The following is a 15,868-nucleotide window of genomic DNA, read 5'->3' as shown; positions in this document are numbered from 1 at the left end:
AAGGGTGATTTTAGAAAATAAACAAGATTAGATTGGTGCTTTCACACAATGGCTTAATGTTCTTTTTAAAATTTTTGCATGAAAAATGTAAAACTAAAAGTGAAAATGCATGAGTGAGAAAATTGGTATTTTAAGCCAAGACCACAGAAAGTTAATTTTATTCTCTCTTTATTGTAAAGATCACATGAGAGGGTTTGAATGTCATTAGATTTTCTTTTGTGCCTATGTAATGATGTATTTACTGTCATTTTTTCCTTGGTATACCATATGCTCCCACTGTAAATGCTATATAAAAAGTGGTATTCCTTTTTTCATTCAGATGTTTTTTTCAGGGCCTTTGCTTTTGACAAAGCAAAAAAACGATGTCATTGGTTCCCTTTCAATAGCATGTCAAATGGAGTGAGAAAGAAGCATGACCATGAATTTGATCTCTATGAAAACAAAGGTAACTTGAATCTCCTTAAATTTTATTCCCAAATCAAACACTTTAAGAACTTTAATCAACCTGAGAGATCATCTAGTCTAATATCATCATCTTACAGATGGGAAAGCCTGTCCAGAGAGGTCATGAGATGTGTCTGAGTCCTCACTGCTTATTGGTCAGTGGGAGACTCAGGTGTCCTGATTCCCTGTCCAGTGTACCTTCTTCTGTGCCCCAGTTACCTCTCAGAAGGGCAACAATTGGATTAAAAACTTCCTTTAAAAATTACTAAGGCTGTGTTAATATATTACCAACAAATCAGTGCTTCATTAGTACTCCCTCCACCAGAATAACTTAAAAACTGATTTTTACAGTTGATTGGATTCATTATGTAGTCAGTTAATTAATTGAGAGCGTCAGCTAAGTGGCACAGTGGATAGAGTGCCAGGCATGAAGTCAGGAAGACTTAGCTTCCTCAGTCCAAATCTGACCTTAGACACTTACTAGCTGTGTGGCCCTGGGCAAGTCACTTAACCCAGTTTGTCTTGGTTCTTCATCTGTAAAATGAGCTGAAGAAGGAAATGGCAAACTACTTCATATCTTTGCCAAGAAAACCCTAAATGGGGTCACGAAGAGTTGGAGATGACTGAACAATGACTCAATAACTAATAAAGACACACAAAAAACATTCATAACCATTTCAGTTGTGAAGATTCATTGTAAATCTCTACATCTCAAGGTAAAAAAGTCCCTGACCTGATATAGCAGAATTAAAGAAAACAGTTTTGCTGTGGCTAATCCATTTTATTCAGATGCAGCACAACAGTCCTTTCCATGATGGCCATTGGTTCTACACTGAACAATTTTTTCATGAAAGACTTTTGGTTTGGTAAAATACATACAGCCACAGGTGCTAAGTATTTGAAGAACATTCCTAAAAGTGAAGCTAGCAATCTTTCCTCAAACGACAGAATTGGTTTTTACATCTGGCATGCCCTGACCACACTGGGTAGACACCTCACAGAACAGCAGCATAACATAACCCTCAAAAGCTCATTAGTAAAATGAACATCAGCTCCTGGGAAAAGATGTCAGAAATTTTAGGAAAGCTCCTTTTCTCTTGTGCCAAGTTTGAAATGTACTGAAAGCTAGTATAGATGACATTCATTTTTTATTTCAAAATGTTTTATAAGACTAATATAAAGAGTGTTAAATACTGTTATAACCATGCTTCTTTATTAAGTAGATTCAAATGGGTTAAATTATATCCCTGAAACATAACTACATATGATTAAAAAAATCCACATTATGAGGTTGATTTTTTGGCATGTTTTCCAAGAAGAGCACAAAGATATTCTGTTCCATATGTAAATTTTGAATTTTAACTTGGGATTGAAATCACCAAACATGAAGTTTTTTTGTTTTTTTAGTGAGGCAGTTGGGATTAAGTGACTTGCCCAGGGTCACACAGCTAGTAAGTGTTAAGTGTCTGAGGCTGGATTTGAACTCAGGTACTCCTGATTCCAGGGCTGGTGCTCTATCCACTGCGCCACCTAGCCGCCCCTAAACATGAAGTTTTTAAAGTTATTTATGTCCAAAATATGACTTAAATTGTAAATAGCCAAAGAATATTAATTATAATAATATTTCAAATTGGTTGAAATCATCAGAGCTAAAGTTTATAAAATATAAGTATGTTATTTTTAGCCTCTTTTAATGACAATGAATAGTGCACATTTACTTTTAGAACTTTCAAGATATGCTTAATAAAACCTGTTAGGACATTGAACTGTTATTTTTTTAGGCACAAGGATTGTGTGTGTAAATTGTATATGCACTTCAATTATTTCCCTGATCATAGGCTAGACGCTCTAAGACAACTATGCTGAATTTATATTTATAAAATATTTCATGGTTATAGAGTAATTTTGTATATATTGTCTCCATAAAATAGGAAGAATAAGTATCTTTCATAAGAGGTGTCAAATCATGTACCTCTGAATATGGCTGAAGCATATTAAAATATAAATAGGAAATATTTAACAAAGTAAATAAAAATACAGTGGAACCTAGATAATGTTAGTATGTGGTTTTCTAAGTCAATATGTGGCCAACTGACAACCACATATTGGGTAGGGTTATTAGTGGTCCCTTTTTCTATTTGAATTTGGCCTCACTGTCTTATGCATTTAACAGAAGATGAGATTGGTTCTCCAAAGACACATACATACTTGTGCATTCATAATGAATTCTGGCTATCTTAGCTTTGATTTGGCAAGTAAAACCCACATAAGAATAGGGAAAATCTCAAGTCAACATTTATAAAACAATCTAGATGACAGTAAAACATATATTCACAAATATCATATTCATTTATCTAAATAAGAAGCTCTTTTGTTGCTTTATTTAACATGTTTTTAAAAGGTTTAACCAATATCATTGCTTTTTTAACTACCTCAGAATCTTCTAGGTCATAAATGTTCTCAATGCTTTTGTGAAGTCCTTAGAGTAGAACTTTTTCTGTTAATTAAAATAATATATAAGACTGAGCTAATTACTTACAGGTTTGAATTGAATTTTTATTTCTATCTTTAAAAAGTAAAGCATGTGTCTCAAATGCTTTTAATATTTTCTCTCTTTTCTTCCAATAGACTACATTAGGAACTGTATCATTGGTAAAGGGGGAAGCTACAAGGGAACCATATCTGTAACTAAAAGTGGTATCAAATGTCAGCCATGGAATTCAATGATACCACATGAACACGGGTAAGAATAGTATGAAGAAAAAACAATCTAGACTTTTAAAAAAATATATAATTTAAGACAATAAGCTACTTAACCAGATTTTAGTATACTTCTACCATACTGTAAATCATTCAATAAAATACATCACATTAGTTTGTACATGTGTATGCGTGTGTGTGTGTGTGTGTATGTAGTTAGCAAATATGGGATATTTGACAAAGGATAAGCCAATTTATCCTTAAAGATTTGGCATAATAATGTCATTGGTCTTGTTATTTTATAATTGCTTTTACTCAATTGTTCAATTAAAATATTGATTGTTTATGACTTCATAATTATGAAATATAACTGATACAAACTATCCCTATAAACTCATGAGGACATAGTATAATGTATATATGTTGGAGAGTTAGCTGAAATGATTTTTTACCACTGAGTCCCTTTTCTGTTTGTGCCAGTGGCCTACTGACTCCAAAGCATGCAAAAACTGTCTATCTGTGATAGTCCTTTTTTGGAATATAAATAGCAATAGGAGACATGTTTAGATTCAGATAGGTTCAGGGAGTCTAATGAACATGCTCTGTGGATTACTGAGCAAGTGTTTATTGTTCCTTCCTCACTGATGCTGTCCTTAGTCATGGCAGCCATCAAATGCAAGGAGGAAAAAAAATCTCCCCCTTAATGGAAATACTATTTATTATTTTTTAGGATTACACTGAGTGATTACTTCCGTTTAAAGATGAATGAGATTTAAGGAGAGATTTATTAGATTGTGTGGTTAAAGGATGAGACATAAGTCCCTGCTCACTCTTAAATAGCTAATAACTCCCAAGATTTGGAGGGGAAATCACATTATTTTCCAAGATTAATGTCAGATATTAATTTCATTGAATGAGCAACTAGCATATAGTATATCTCTTTGAAATATAATGGAAATTTAAGAATCAGACTTATTGTAATATAAAATGCCATCAATGCTTAACCATCAAAAAATGGCAATATTAATGGTCTATCCTATTCCCTTCCCTCCACCCTCAGTTGTGGTAACACATTTGTACTAATCCATCCATACTTTCATACTTTCATACTTTCATGTTATATTCAACGGCCTCTTTTTTCAAGATACTTAATTTGGATTAGGAGTATAGGTTCTGACCAAAGAAGAGAGGGAAGGTAACTGGTGACCAACACAAGAATAGTACTCATGACCTTGTTCTCATTAACATAGTAAGTTATGCAATTGAGTTAAGCAGCTGCAAACATTTCAGTGCCAGAGATTTACAACTGATTTTCCAACTAAGTAATTTTCAAAATAAAAATGATATTTGGTTTTCCTTGAATTAAAATAAAGAGAAAATAATTTGGCTTTGTCTTCTATCAGAGTTTAGCTTGGTTTCACTACCTACATTAGGAGGATAAAATTACATTTAAATAGATAGATCCTGCCCTTACAGAAAGTGATGTAAGTTTTCCATGAACAAAGGAATAACAATTGAAATTGATCCATCCACAGTGCCAGGATGTGCATTGGACCCAACAGAGATCTTATTTCAACTCCAAAATTCTTTGATAGTGAAGCATCACAGAACTCAAGGAGATCAATTTGTAATAGATCTTCCTGGGAACTTACTGTCAAATCCAATTGGCTGCTTATATCAACTAAATTTTCATTGTGATAGAAAGCCTTACTACAGAGAGATTTTCATATTCAGTTTTTGCAAGCTCTTCATGCTTACACTATTTTAGGAAGAAATGACCTTCATCCACTAGTTGTCCTTTTAGAGTCTGGTATATACAAACACTTTAAAGTAAAGTGCTTGATTCTTGGACCTTACTTCAGGGGTGATGGAGTAAGAAATTTGTCCTTGGTTCAAGTAATGATCTATTGTTGACTCCTTAAATTGAAATACTTTATAAATAGACTTAATGGCTTCATGATGATGGATGGTAAAATGAATAGAAAAGATAAACCAGAAAATCAGGTGACCTCAGGATATAGGTCAAGTTTCTTTACTTGCTGTTCAACATTTTCATTAATGAGGTTAATGAATAAAAATCATGCCTTTTTTCTGCATCCACATAAGATAGTCAGGAAGAAAAGTAAGGGTAGCATTTTGAAGGTCTGACCTAAATTTAAAAACAAATTTGAGGATTCTGTTTCAGATATTTTTCTAGTGCCCCTTTTCATCCCCTTAAAAGTTTTGATAGGATGAGTCAGAGCACCTGTTTAAATCCTGTCTCTATTCTTAAGCACCTGTGTGAAGTCTCTTCAACTCTGCCTCATTTTCCTTATCTGTAAAGGGGTATGGATTAGATAATGTCATTGTCCTTTGTATGTCAAAATCTATGCTCTGAAACTCCATGAACAGAAGCAGAAAGCTATCATCCATAAGAGAAGCCTCACACATAGGAAGTGCTCCATAAATATAGAATGAATGAATGAATGGATGAATGAATGAATGAATGAACGAATGAACGAACGAATGAGTGGATCAAAGAAAAACACTAGGGTCGGTTAGCCTTTATCCTATATTCAGAAGTTCACAAAGTGAACAAACTGACTACAACATAATGGGGAAGGAGAGGGAATAAGGATTTATATAGTACCTACTTTGTGCCCAGCATTGTGCTAAGCACTTTACAGTTATCTGATTTGATCCTCACAACCCTGTGAAGTACATGCTGTTAAATTACTTGCTCATTGTCTGAGGCCACATGTGAATTCAGGTCTTACTGACTCCAGGCTCAACACTATATCCACTGGGCCACCTGACTGGCTACAACACGATCAAAAACAAAGATAAAAACAAAAAACAAAAAGCAACTGAAGTTGGGAGTTACAAGCTGTTGTTATCCTTGTTTTACATAAGAGGAAACTGTGGTAGATAGACATTAAGTGGTTTGCTCAGGTGCACACTACTATTATAGCTGAAGTAGGATTTGAACTCAGGTCTTCCTGACTCCAGATCCAGTGCTCTATTAACTATACCACTGAGCAACCTTGAAGACTGGATACACCAGAAAGACAAAAGGGGAAATAAAAATAATCTTTTGATCTTGGTTTCCTGGAAAACTTGTTATAGAATATTTTTTTTAATTATTTCTAATTTATGGAACAAAGCAAGCATTTCCATAATGTAGTACAATAGAAAAGATGACTGCACATGAAAACTGCTACTCTACTATATTAAGGTCAATACTACTAATAAGCTGACTTTTCATTTTCTCCTCATTTTTTACATCCAGGAGAATTTATTCTATTTCTTTTTTCACTATGTAAACTCTCCCTTCTACACCTTTGCCTATTTACATCTATACTTGTAATGATCTTTCCCTCCAAATCTACATATATTAGGGTGGGATGACAAGGTGGAACAAAAATGCTCTTTAAATACTAGTCTTTATTTATTTATTTGCCTCTGTTCAGCATTTGATAAGATGCACCTTGTTTTAAGCAAACCTGGTCCACAGAATTAAAGAGCTGGATATGATCTTGTAGATTAGCCTAACTGCATAATTTTACTGATAAGGAAAGTGGTGCCCAGAGACATTAGGCAACATACCTACATATTATAAGTTAGCAGCAGAGGAGACAGGACTAGATCCCTGGACTCCATCACTCTTATCTGTACAGTCAATTTGCCATATCAAAGGTGGCCCATCCATTACTTTCAGAAAGAATCACAATATATGGGTTCCAACAGTCTTAGTGGAGTTTTAATCTGCTAAAGTTTAAAGCTGCACTAGGACTTTTGGGATACCCTGTATTTCTTGAAATGGAAAGCTCTACTAAAACTTTTAAAAATGTTTCTACATGTCTTTTAGAATACACAGTAGTTCCAATCCAAAAGGAAGTATACCAACATGTAAACCCACTTATTGCCCTGCTTTTTTAGAAGCCCGTTAACATGTCCACTTTAGAATGCACTCTGCATGAGAAAAGCGACTTGCCTTTTCTTCTATTATAACATTCATACATATGGTGTGTATGTACATTGGTAAATGTTTGTGGAGGCTATTGTCATAATGAAAACGTGGAAGAGTGGTCAGAAAGACACATTTGTGGTTCCAGTCCAGCAATGCATAAAATGGGAAAATACCGTTTTGTGTTTTTTTTTAAAGAATAGCCTAAAACAGTTTAGGATGGAACTAACTTTTAGGCAACGGTATAAAAAATAGAAAATAAAGCAAAACAAAATAAAAACAAATCATATGAAGATTCAAAAGTATATTATATAGAAACTGTGAAATTATTTTCTCACAATGGTAACAGGAAACTTACCAGGGTAAGAGGCAGTGGGGTATAGAGGATAAAGAGCCTGGCTGGGGGCCAGGAAGTTCTAGATTCAACTCTTACCTTTGACATATAATGGCTGTTTAACTTTAGGCAAGTCACAGCTTCTCAGTGGTATCCGTAACTCCCTAAAACTTGACAGAGGAGACACCAACCTTCACCTGTAGAGGGTGTTTCCTTATCCACCATTGAAATCAAAGGTTCAGTTCCTATCTCTCTTTGCATTCCCCCTTCCCCCACCCTCCGGCCCACAATTTGCAAGTATAACATATAAGGAATGTGAATTATTCTGTTAGTATGAAATTTGCTGGAGAATAAGAACCCTATGATGAACTGTGAATTCCAAAAACTGAAAATGAAGGAGTTTAGAATACAAAAAGGAAAAAAAATCTTGGAAAACAGGACCTGTGAGGAAAGTCTAAAAGTCTATTTAACCTGGAGAAGCAGCAAGTATCTTAAAAGGTTCTGAGTCAGCCTTTTGACAGGGATTTCTTCCATTAGGGAACAGGGAGACTAAATGAATGCTTGGGTCCCTTTTAACTTCTATTTTGTGACCCAGCAGGTATGTCTTTTACAAAAATCTAGTTATATATATCACTGTATGTGATGTATATGCATACACACACATACACATATACATATATATAATTATGAAGTGTATACATGTATACAGTCAGTAATGTATAATAATAATGATTATGATAGTTAGCATTTACAGAGGGCTTTAAGTTTTTTTTTTCCTTTTTTGTTTTTTTGTGTGTGTGGGGGGGCAATGGGGGTTAAGTGACTTGCCCAGGGTCACACAGCCAGTAAGTGTCAAGTGTCTGAGGCCGAATTTGAACTCAGGAACTCCTGAATCCAGGGCTGGTGCTTTATCCACTGCGCCACCTAGCCGCTCCCAAGGACTTTAAGGTTTGCCAAGTATTTTTCACTGATCTTTGCCACAACTTTATGGAGTAGGAATTATTCTTATCCCCATTTTACAAATGAAGAAACTTAAACTGAGTGAGGATAAGTGACTTGCTCAGGGTCACACTGCTAGTAAGCACTTGACATTATTCAAACTTAGGTCTTCCTGACTCCGTGTCCACCACTTTATCCACTAAAGTATTTAATTCCTTGTATTCCTGAATTCGTTGGTAGAGAGTTTCCTTATTTGGATTTCCCTGTACCAATGAAATGGGTATTATTATTAGTTTAAAAAGATTAATTTTTCATACATGCTTATAAATACTTTCCTCACAGCAGCCATGAGAGATGCCTAGACTCATAGGAACATGGATTTAGAACTCAATCCTTCATTTTACCAGTGAGGAGAACAAAACCAAGGAAGGTTAAAGGTTATATAGCTGCATGTATGTATGATGTGTGTATATGCACACACTGATACAACACACTGCAAAACTCCATTATCAAGTAATAGAAGTTAAAACTGTACATTTGTCATAGACTCAAAATTTCTAATAAATGAAACACATTAGTTTGCTAAATTTACGTTATCATCACCACATTTTTTTTTTGTTTTTCCATATTTAAAATAAAGATGATATAAGGATGTGAACTCATGTATAAAGATATTTGGCACATACTGTTTTTAAAAGACAGATTTTCCATAAAGATGAACAAGTAAGTTGATTGGAATGAATGGCTTAGATCTTGACTCATACAGTTTTCTGAAGGTACACGTTTAATTGATGACCTATTTCATGCTCTGATGCAAACTTTCACATTATAAAAGGTCATTTAGTAAGTGAAATAATGATATGTTCATTGGTTTAATAACAGAGGAAAGAATTATGAGCTCATTCTTGAGTGGGCAAAGAACTAAAAAATACCAGGACATTTAAATTTTTTTTCCATTAGTAGGAAACAGATCCCTAGGTCTTATCTCAAAAAACAACTCATTTTCATAAAACAGCATTGATAGAAATAATCATTATTAGATAAATATACATTTGATTTTAATAATATAGCTGTCTTTTCTTACAGCACTGGTTGATACATTCTGTGAATGTATTATTTATGCATTTTCAGTTCTAACATACTAAGAAAAATATAACTAATTTGAAAAGAAATATAAAAATACACATTAGTTTGTGTTTTGAAAGTGCTTCACAAGGATAACCAAAATGGAATTTTAAAACTTCCTGGCTGCACAATGTTTGCCACAAAAATTTCCCTGAGGTTTCCTGCTGTTTCTCTCTTGCTCTCACTCTCTTTCCTTCTTTTTCCCTTTCATTATCTCTCCTTTCCTCCTTCTTTCTCCTTCCCTTTTTCCCTCATTTCCCCCCCCCAAACTCTAATGGCATTAATTCTTGTATTTCTTTTCCTTCCAGGAAGGAAAAATAAACAAACAAACAAAAAATTCTAACAATGAATGATTGTGCATGCATGGGGAAGAGAAAAAAATACATTAAGTGCTTACTATGCTCCAAGTAATATGCTAAGTTCTGGGGATAAAAATACAAAAGTAAAGCCAGTCCCTGACCTCACAGTTTCTATTTTTTGATGCAGCAAGAATTCTTAACCTATTTTGTGATAGCAGACTGGTGAAGCCTAAGGACCCTTTCTCAGAATAATGTTTTAAAATGCATAAAAATCTGTAGGGTTACAAAGGAAATCAATGGCAGTGAAACATAGTTCTCATTCTCTGTCTCCACCCCCCCCCTCTCTCTGTGCCTCTGTCTCTCCCTCCCTCCTTACCTTCCTTCCCACCCCACTTCAACAATGCCAAGTAAAGAACTCACAATGGGGGAAATAAGGCTTAGGACAGTGATGGCCAGAGCCAGTCACTTTGTCACTGAAAGTTACAGATGTTGCTGGGACCACAAGGGATGAAACTGATCCACCCCACCCAGGAACAATTATAGCATTGATTTAATCATGTTTACAGAACTGGAGATGAGAGGATGGTGGTAAAGAGAAGGCAATAAAGAAAGTGGCAAGGCTCAGAAGGAAATGGGTGGAGAATAGGGAATGAAGTGAAAGCATAGGCTTTCATAAAACTAGTAAGCAAGGAAAAGTAGTAACCAACCTGGACAGTGAGGCCCCAGGGGAAAGATCCCAGGGCAATATCTTTGCTGTGGCTTCAAGGCGGTTGGGGAGGGTATTGAAGAAATGGCCATAGAATAAGGAGTGAAACTGATAAAGGGTCATCAATGTATATTCTTAATGAAGTTCCTGTGGAACTGCATGTTTAAATGACTTGCTGAGGGTAAGAGAGTCACATACATCAAAGGAGGAACTTGAACCTACACAGGATTTCTTTCCATTATTCTAGAGTGCCACAGTCTTCTGACTTTTCATCATGAGAAATCTGATTAAGCAGGTATTATTCAGTGACCAATTTCCCAAAATAGGGAAAAATGACTGGGAACTGTTCTTTTAAAAAAAGGAAACTTCTCTTTTTGCCATGACCTAATCAAAAAGGAACATACTATGGGGGATTATTTGCAACTAAAAGAGAAATTGGCTAATGTTTCAAAGAAACAAAATCTTTTTGTCATAGGCAATGAGTAATTATTATTTCAACAATAATAATAGTAACAATTTGCATGCATAGAAAGCTTTAACATTTTAAAAAGTATTTTCCTCACAAAAGCCCTGTGACACATAGAGGCTCCCAAAATCAGATTTAGAGCTGACAGGGACTTTAAAGGTTTTCTAGTTCAACCCTTTTATTTTACACACAAGAAAATGAAGGCCTGGAGAAGTTCAATGTCTTGCTCAAAGTCATACAGCTATTAAATGGCTCATTATACATAAATGGTGAAAATATTTAAAATGTTTAACATTAAAAAGATTTCTTGTGCAGAACTTACAATTTTGTTATAATGGATTCATTTCAGATTCATTCTGTGATATACTTAATAGAATTGGACAAATTAGTAAATAATGAATCTTCTGGGGGGCAGCTAGGTGGCGCTATGGATAAAGCACCAGCCCTGGATTCAGGAGGACCTGAGTTCAAATCCAGCCTCAGGCACTTAACACTTACTAGCTGTGACTCTGGGCAAGTCACTTAACCCTCATTGTCCCGCAAAAAACCCACCAACTTAACACTTACTAGCTGTGTGACCCTGGGCAAGTCATTTAACCCTAATTGCCTCACTAAAAAAAAAAAAGTATGAATTAAAATCTAATATTGAAGGATCAGGTTAATAAAATATAAGTTGTTTTCTTTTATGGAAAAATCATTTAAAAGTGAATTCCATAATATATGAAGATTTTTGAAAAACCAATGTAGCCACATATTATGGCACTGAGGTTCCAAAAGTGAAAATAAAGTGAAAACCAGATATAGTTAAAATTATCCTTGGAAATCCTTTAAGTCACCTGTAATAATTTATAACATTATATATATATATATAAAGTTATAGTTGAAAAGGAGCTGAAATCTCTTTAAAGGAAGGTAATTTGTATCAGAGAACCAAATACCTGAGTTGTTTGTTATAGAAACTGAATATAAATTATATTTTTCACTAAACCCAGTTAAGCTATTGATCAAGGTAGAAGAATCAATTCTTTAAGGAGAAGGGGGAAAAAAAGGTAAAAGACTTTACTGTCAGGAAAATTATTTAGGGGGAAATACTTGAAAGAGTTCTACATATATGCTACCGATCTTAGGTACTTTACACATCTATGAGATTGGCATCTCATCCACAGAACTTTTGCTGCTTTGGTGCTTCACTATGAGAGAGAGAGAGCCCTCTAGGAAATCAAAGCAACACCACAGTGGCATTCTAGCTTATGAAAAAAGACTAACAAAGAAGGCTAGCCTTCTTATTAGCTGCTCTACTCTAAGTAGAGGGCAGCTAGGTGGCACAGTAGATAGAGTGCCAGGTTTGGAGTCCAGAGTACATGAGTCCAAATGTGGCCTCAGACTCTTTTTTAGCTGTGTGACCCTGAGCAAGTCACTTAATTGTTTGCTTCAGTTTCCTCATCTGTAAAAAGATCTGGAGAAGATGTAAATGGCAAACCATTCTAGTATCTTTGCCAAGAAAACTCCAAATGGGGTCATGAAGAGTTGGACATGACTGAAAAAGCTAAACAACAACTCTGAATTAGACAAGAACATGAATTCGATTCAGCACAGGGACAGCAATACAGTTCATCTATTTTGAGCCTATTAAATAGAATTTAGGATTCTTTCTATTATTTAAAGTATTACTTTGCCCTCTCTCCCTCCCCCACCTCTCTCTCTCTCTCTCTCTCTCTCTCTCACACACACACACACACACACACAGACACACACACATTTTAGTAATATCGCTGAGCTTGTAATTCAAATCATTAAAGTTTTATATGTGTATAATGTGACAGCAGTGTAGTAAAAAAATGAAGGTTAAGCATTTTTCTGATTTGATTAAAACAAAAGAAGGAAGGGTAAGAATGTTATATTTCTCTTCAAATGGATGAGTCTGGGTGAGTGCATAAGATATACCCCTGCACCTAGTGAATAATAAAGCAACATTTACAATAAGATTTGCATGCTCTTATACTGTAATGATTATCATTTTAAAACTAGCTTTTTGCCTTCGAGCTATCGGGGGAAAGACCTACAGGAAAATTACTGTCGAAATCCTCGAGGGGAAGAAGGGGGACCTTGGTGTTTCACAAGCAATCCAGAGGTACGCCATGAAGTCTGTGACATTCCTCAGTGTTCAGAAGGTAAATTAACAACATTAACGCATGGTGGGACATGATGTTTCCCTTTAATGTGGAAGTCTAACCCTTGTGACTGTTAATAGTAACTAATCAAATGACCAATGAAAATGGGCATTAGAAGTGGAGTCCTGTTCTATGTGATTGATTTGGAGATTAATCTTTAAAAGGATTGTTAACTATGGAGGGAATATATTCTAGTTCGAATGCAAAATAATGAACGTGGTTCTCTCCTGCAGGTGGCAATAGGAGCTGGCTGAGTTAAACCCCACAGAGAGAGCCTTGAGGTAGCTTCAGGAATCCCTTCAGGGGGAGGACAGGAGAGAGAGAAACTCTCTCATTCAGGGGCATGCACGTGTGTGCACATACACATTGTTTCTCCTCGCTTCGGCCCCTTCCTTACAACTCCCAAAGGGGCAGGTTAGGGAGTAGACCTGTTAGTCACGTATCGGTTCCACTCACCAGACAGCTGCTTCTGTGGAAGCTTTGTCCTGGAAGACACCGGAGAAGAATATAGGATTGGGACAATGCAAACCTTTTTACTCTGTGTGCTTTGGAGGACACGGTGCTTGTGCTTTACTGGACACATGGGCTACATGAGCACAACACAGAATATTACTGAGAGGTTACAGCAGTGGTTCCCAAGCTTTCTTGATTGAAGGCACCCTAGATCCATTTTTTTACCTCCCCCCTGCAGCATAAATGGGCATTGTCCGTACTATTGCAGTGGAAAACTGAATGACTCACAAGATGGAAGAATAAGCCTTTCAGCATTGTCTGTGGTTTTATTTACTTAGGTGAATCCAGCTGTTAAATAGCTAGAACCTTGAGTTTTGTCAGAAATTCAACATTTAAAAAAAACGTGCGTTCAAAACATGAATTCTGTTGTGTTAGGAATTCAGTGTTGTTTTTTAAAAAGTACTCAGGGGTTTACTGGAATGGTGCCCATGTTTTCTAGCAAGATGTCTCATTAGTTTGCTGTGAACCAAAGGCTTCGTTTGACAATCTTCCTCTACGTGCATTCATTTCATATTAGGATAATTTTCATCACTATCATTGTTGGATAATTGTTATAGACTAATTTTTTTATTGTTCATTGATTTAAAGTTAATTTAACTTTGTGCTAGAGCCAGTCCCATCTTTGCTTTGTAAAGTATCACTTTCCATTCCGTATCACATTCTGTTCATTATAACTTTCTCCATGTTTTCTTTTTTTTTTTTTTAAATAATAAACTTATCTATGGTAACTATGAACAAGTCTGTTTTGTATGAACAAGGGTATAACGAAGCATTTGAAGTAAATTTACACATGGGACAGAAGTTCCTATTTTTAGAGGGTCTCTACTTGCTACAGTTTTTGTGGGAAAGTTCTGAACTGTCCCCCAAATCTACTGACTTCAGTCAGATGACTGACTGGCTGGCTGCTTGACTGACTGACTAACACAGAGCGTTGGAAGGGAAGTGAAAGCAAAGAACACTTTTCCAGCTTCCTTTATCTTATTAGCCTATGAACTTTTGGTCTCTGAATTGTTTGCATTTATTCCTACCCACTCGGAAAAGAAGGCTTAAAATTAGAAATAAGACTAAAGAGAACACTAAGAGATGACCCTACTTGTCTCCTGCCCCCCATACCCCTTCTCCATAGCACTACAGCTTACAATCACTCTATTTGGAAATTATTATAACTATGAAATGGAAATACAATAGAATATTTGGGAGCTTGGACTATCTTTATAGACTAATCATGTGACTTGAAGAACCTGTGCTATTTGAATTATTGCTATAATAAACCATGCATTAAGAAGGTGGTGGCGCAGTTCCAATTACAAAAGGATATTCTAGTTTATTTCTGTGGAAAAACCCCCAAATAGAGGACATTATAGATTTATTTAGTATCTGGGAAGAAAAGCTCCAAATAAAAAATCTTTAACTAGAACCTGTGGTGAAAGTCTTCTACACAGGTATGAATATCATTACTGTTATTATTATTATTTTTATAAATACAACAAAATAGGACCAATCCAAAGATACCTGTTAATCATTGTTGAAATTTGCAGGATAGTTGTTTTACCATTTAAAATACAAGGTTTGTATTTATGTTTCTGATTCATGGATTGGCCACTATCACCAAAATACTCTTGACCTAACCTCATGGAATTCAGCAAGCCTAGTCCCCATAGCAAATACAATCTGTCACTGGGACTACACTTGAAACCTTTCCAACTTATTAAGTCCTGCCTAAGCTTATTTTTGGATAGTATAGCCTTTTAATATACAAAGTGACTTTTGTGTCATGAGGCATCACTTTCTACTAAACTCTTCTGGGACAAATGATTTTATATAGCTTTTGCGATTTTAACTTCTAAGATGGTAGTGACTAACTTACTAAATAGTCAGCTAAAAGTTGTTTGAAATTTAAGCGAAATCTGTTATAAACTAAATATTTAACATTAGGTGTCAATTATTGTTTTCTTTCAAATTTGAATCTTTAACACATAAATTCTATTAATTGAAATGACAAATGTTCTCTCTGAGCATTAAGAACTAAGTTCCACATGATGTAAAAACCCACAACTTTTATTTAATAGACAAAATTTTATGCAGAAAACTTGATTTAGAAAATAATTAAGCACTAAAAATAAAATCACAAGCATGATTAGAATGTATTTTTAAAAAGTTTTCCAAAAGAAAGAGTTCCAACATTATCTGTTGTACCGCCTCCCCCCTCCTCCCATGAATTCCTA

At 35.2% G+C, this 15,868-nt stretch overlaps 1 protein-coding gene across 1 annotated transcript in view; it reads left to right on the top strand.

Moving 5' to 3' along the window:
* The window catches only part of HGF (hepatocyte growth factor), a 95,278-nt gene that overhangs the window by 19,802 nt on the left and 59,608 nt on the right, over nucleotides 1–15,868 (top strand). The window contains 3 exon segments of the mRNA XM_043968974.1: nucleotides 333–445; nucleotides 3,073–3,187; nucleotides 12,988–13,130. Coding sequence (XP_043824909.1) covers nucleotides 333–445; nucleotides 3,073–3,187; nucleotides 12,988–13,130 — 371 coding nt within the window.

The sequence above is a fragment of the Dromiciops gliroides genome, chromosome 5, assembly GCF_019393635.1.
Source record: "Dromiciops gliroides isolate mDroGli1 chromosome 5, mDroGli1.pri, whole genome shotgun sequence".
Classification (NCBI taxonomy): Eukaryota; Metazoa; Chordata; class Mammalia; order Microbiotheria; family Microbiotheriidae; genus Dromiciops; species Dromiciops gliroides.
This window is presented reverse-complemented; position numbering and strand designations above follow the sequence as displayed.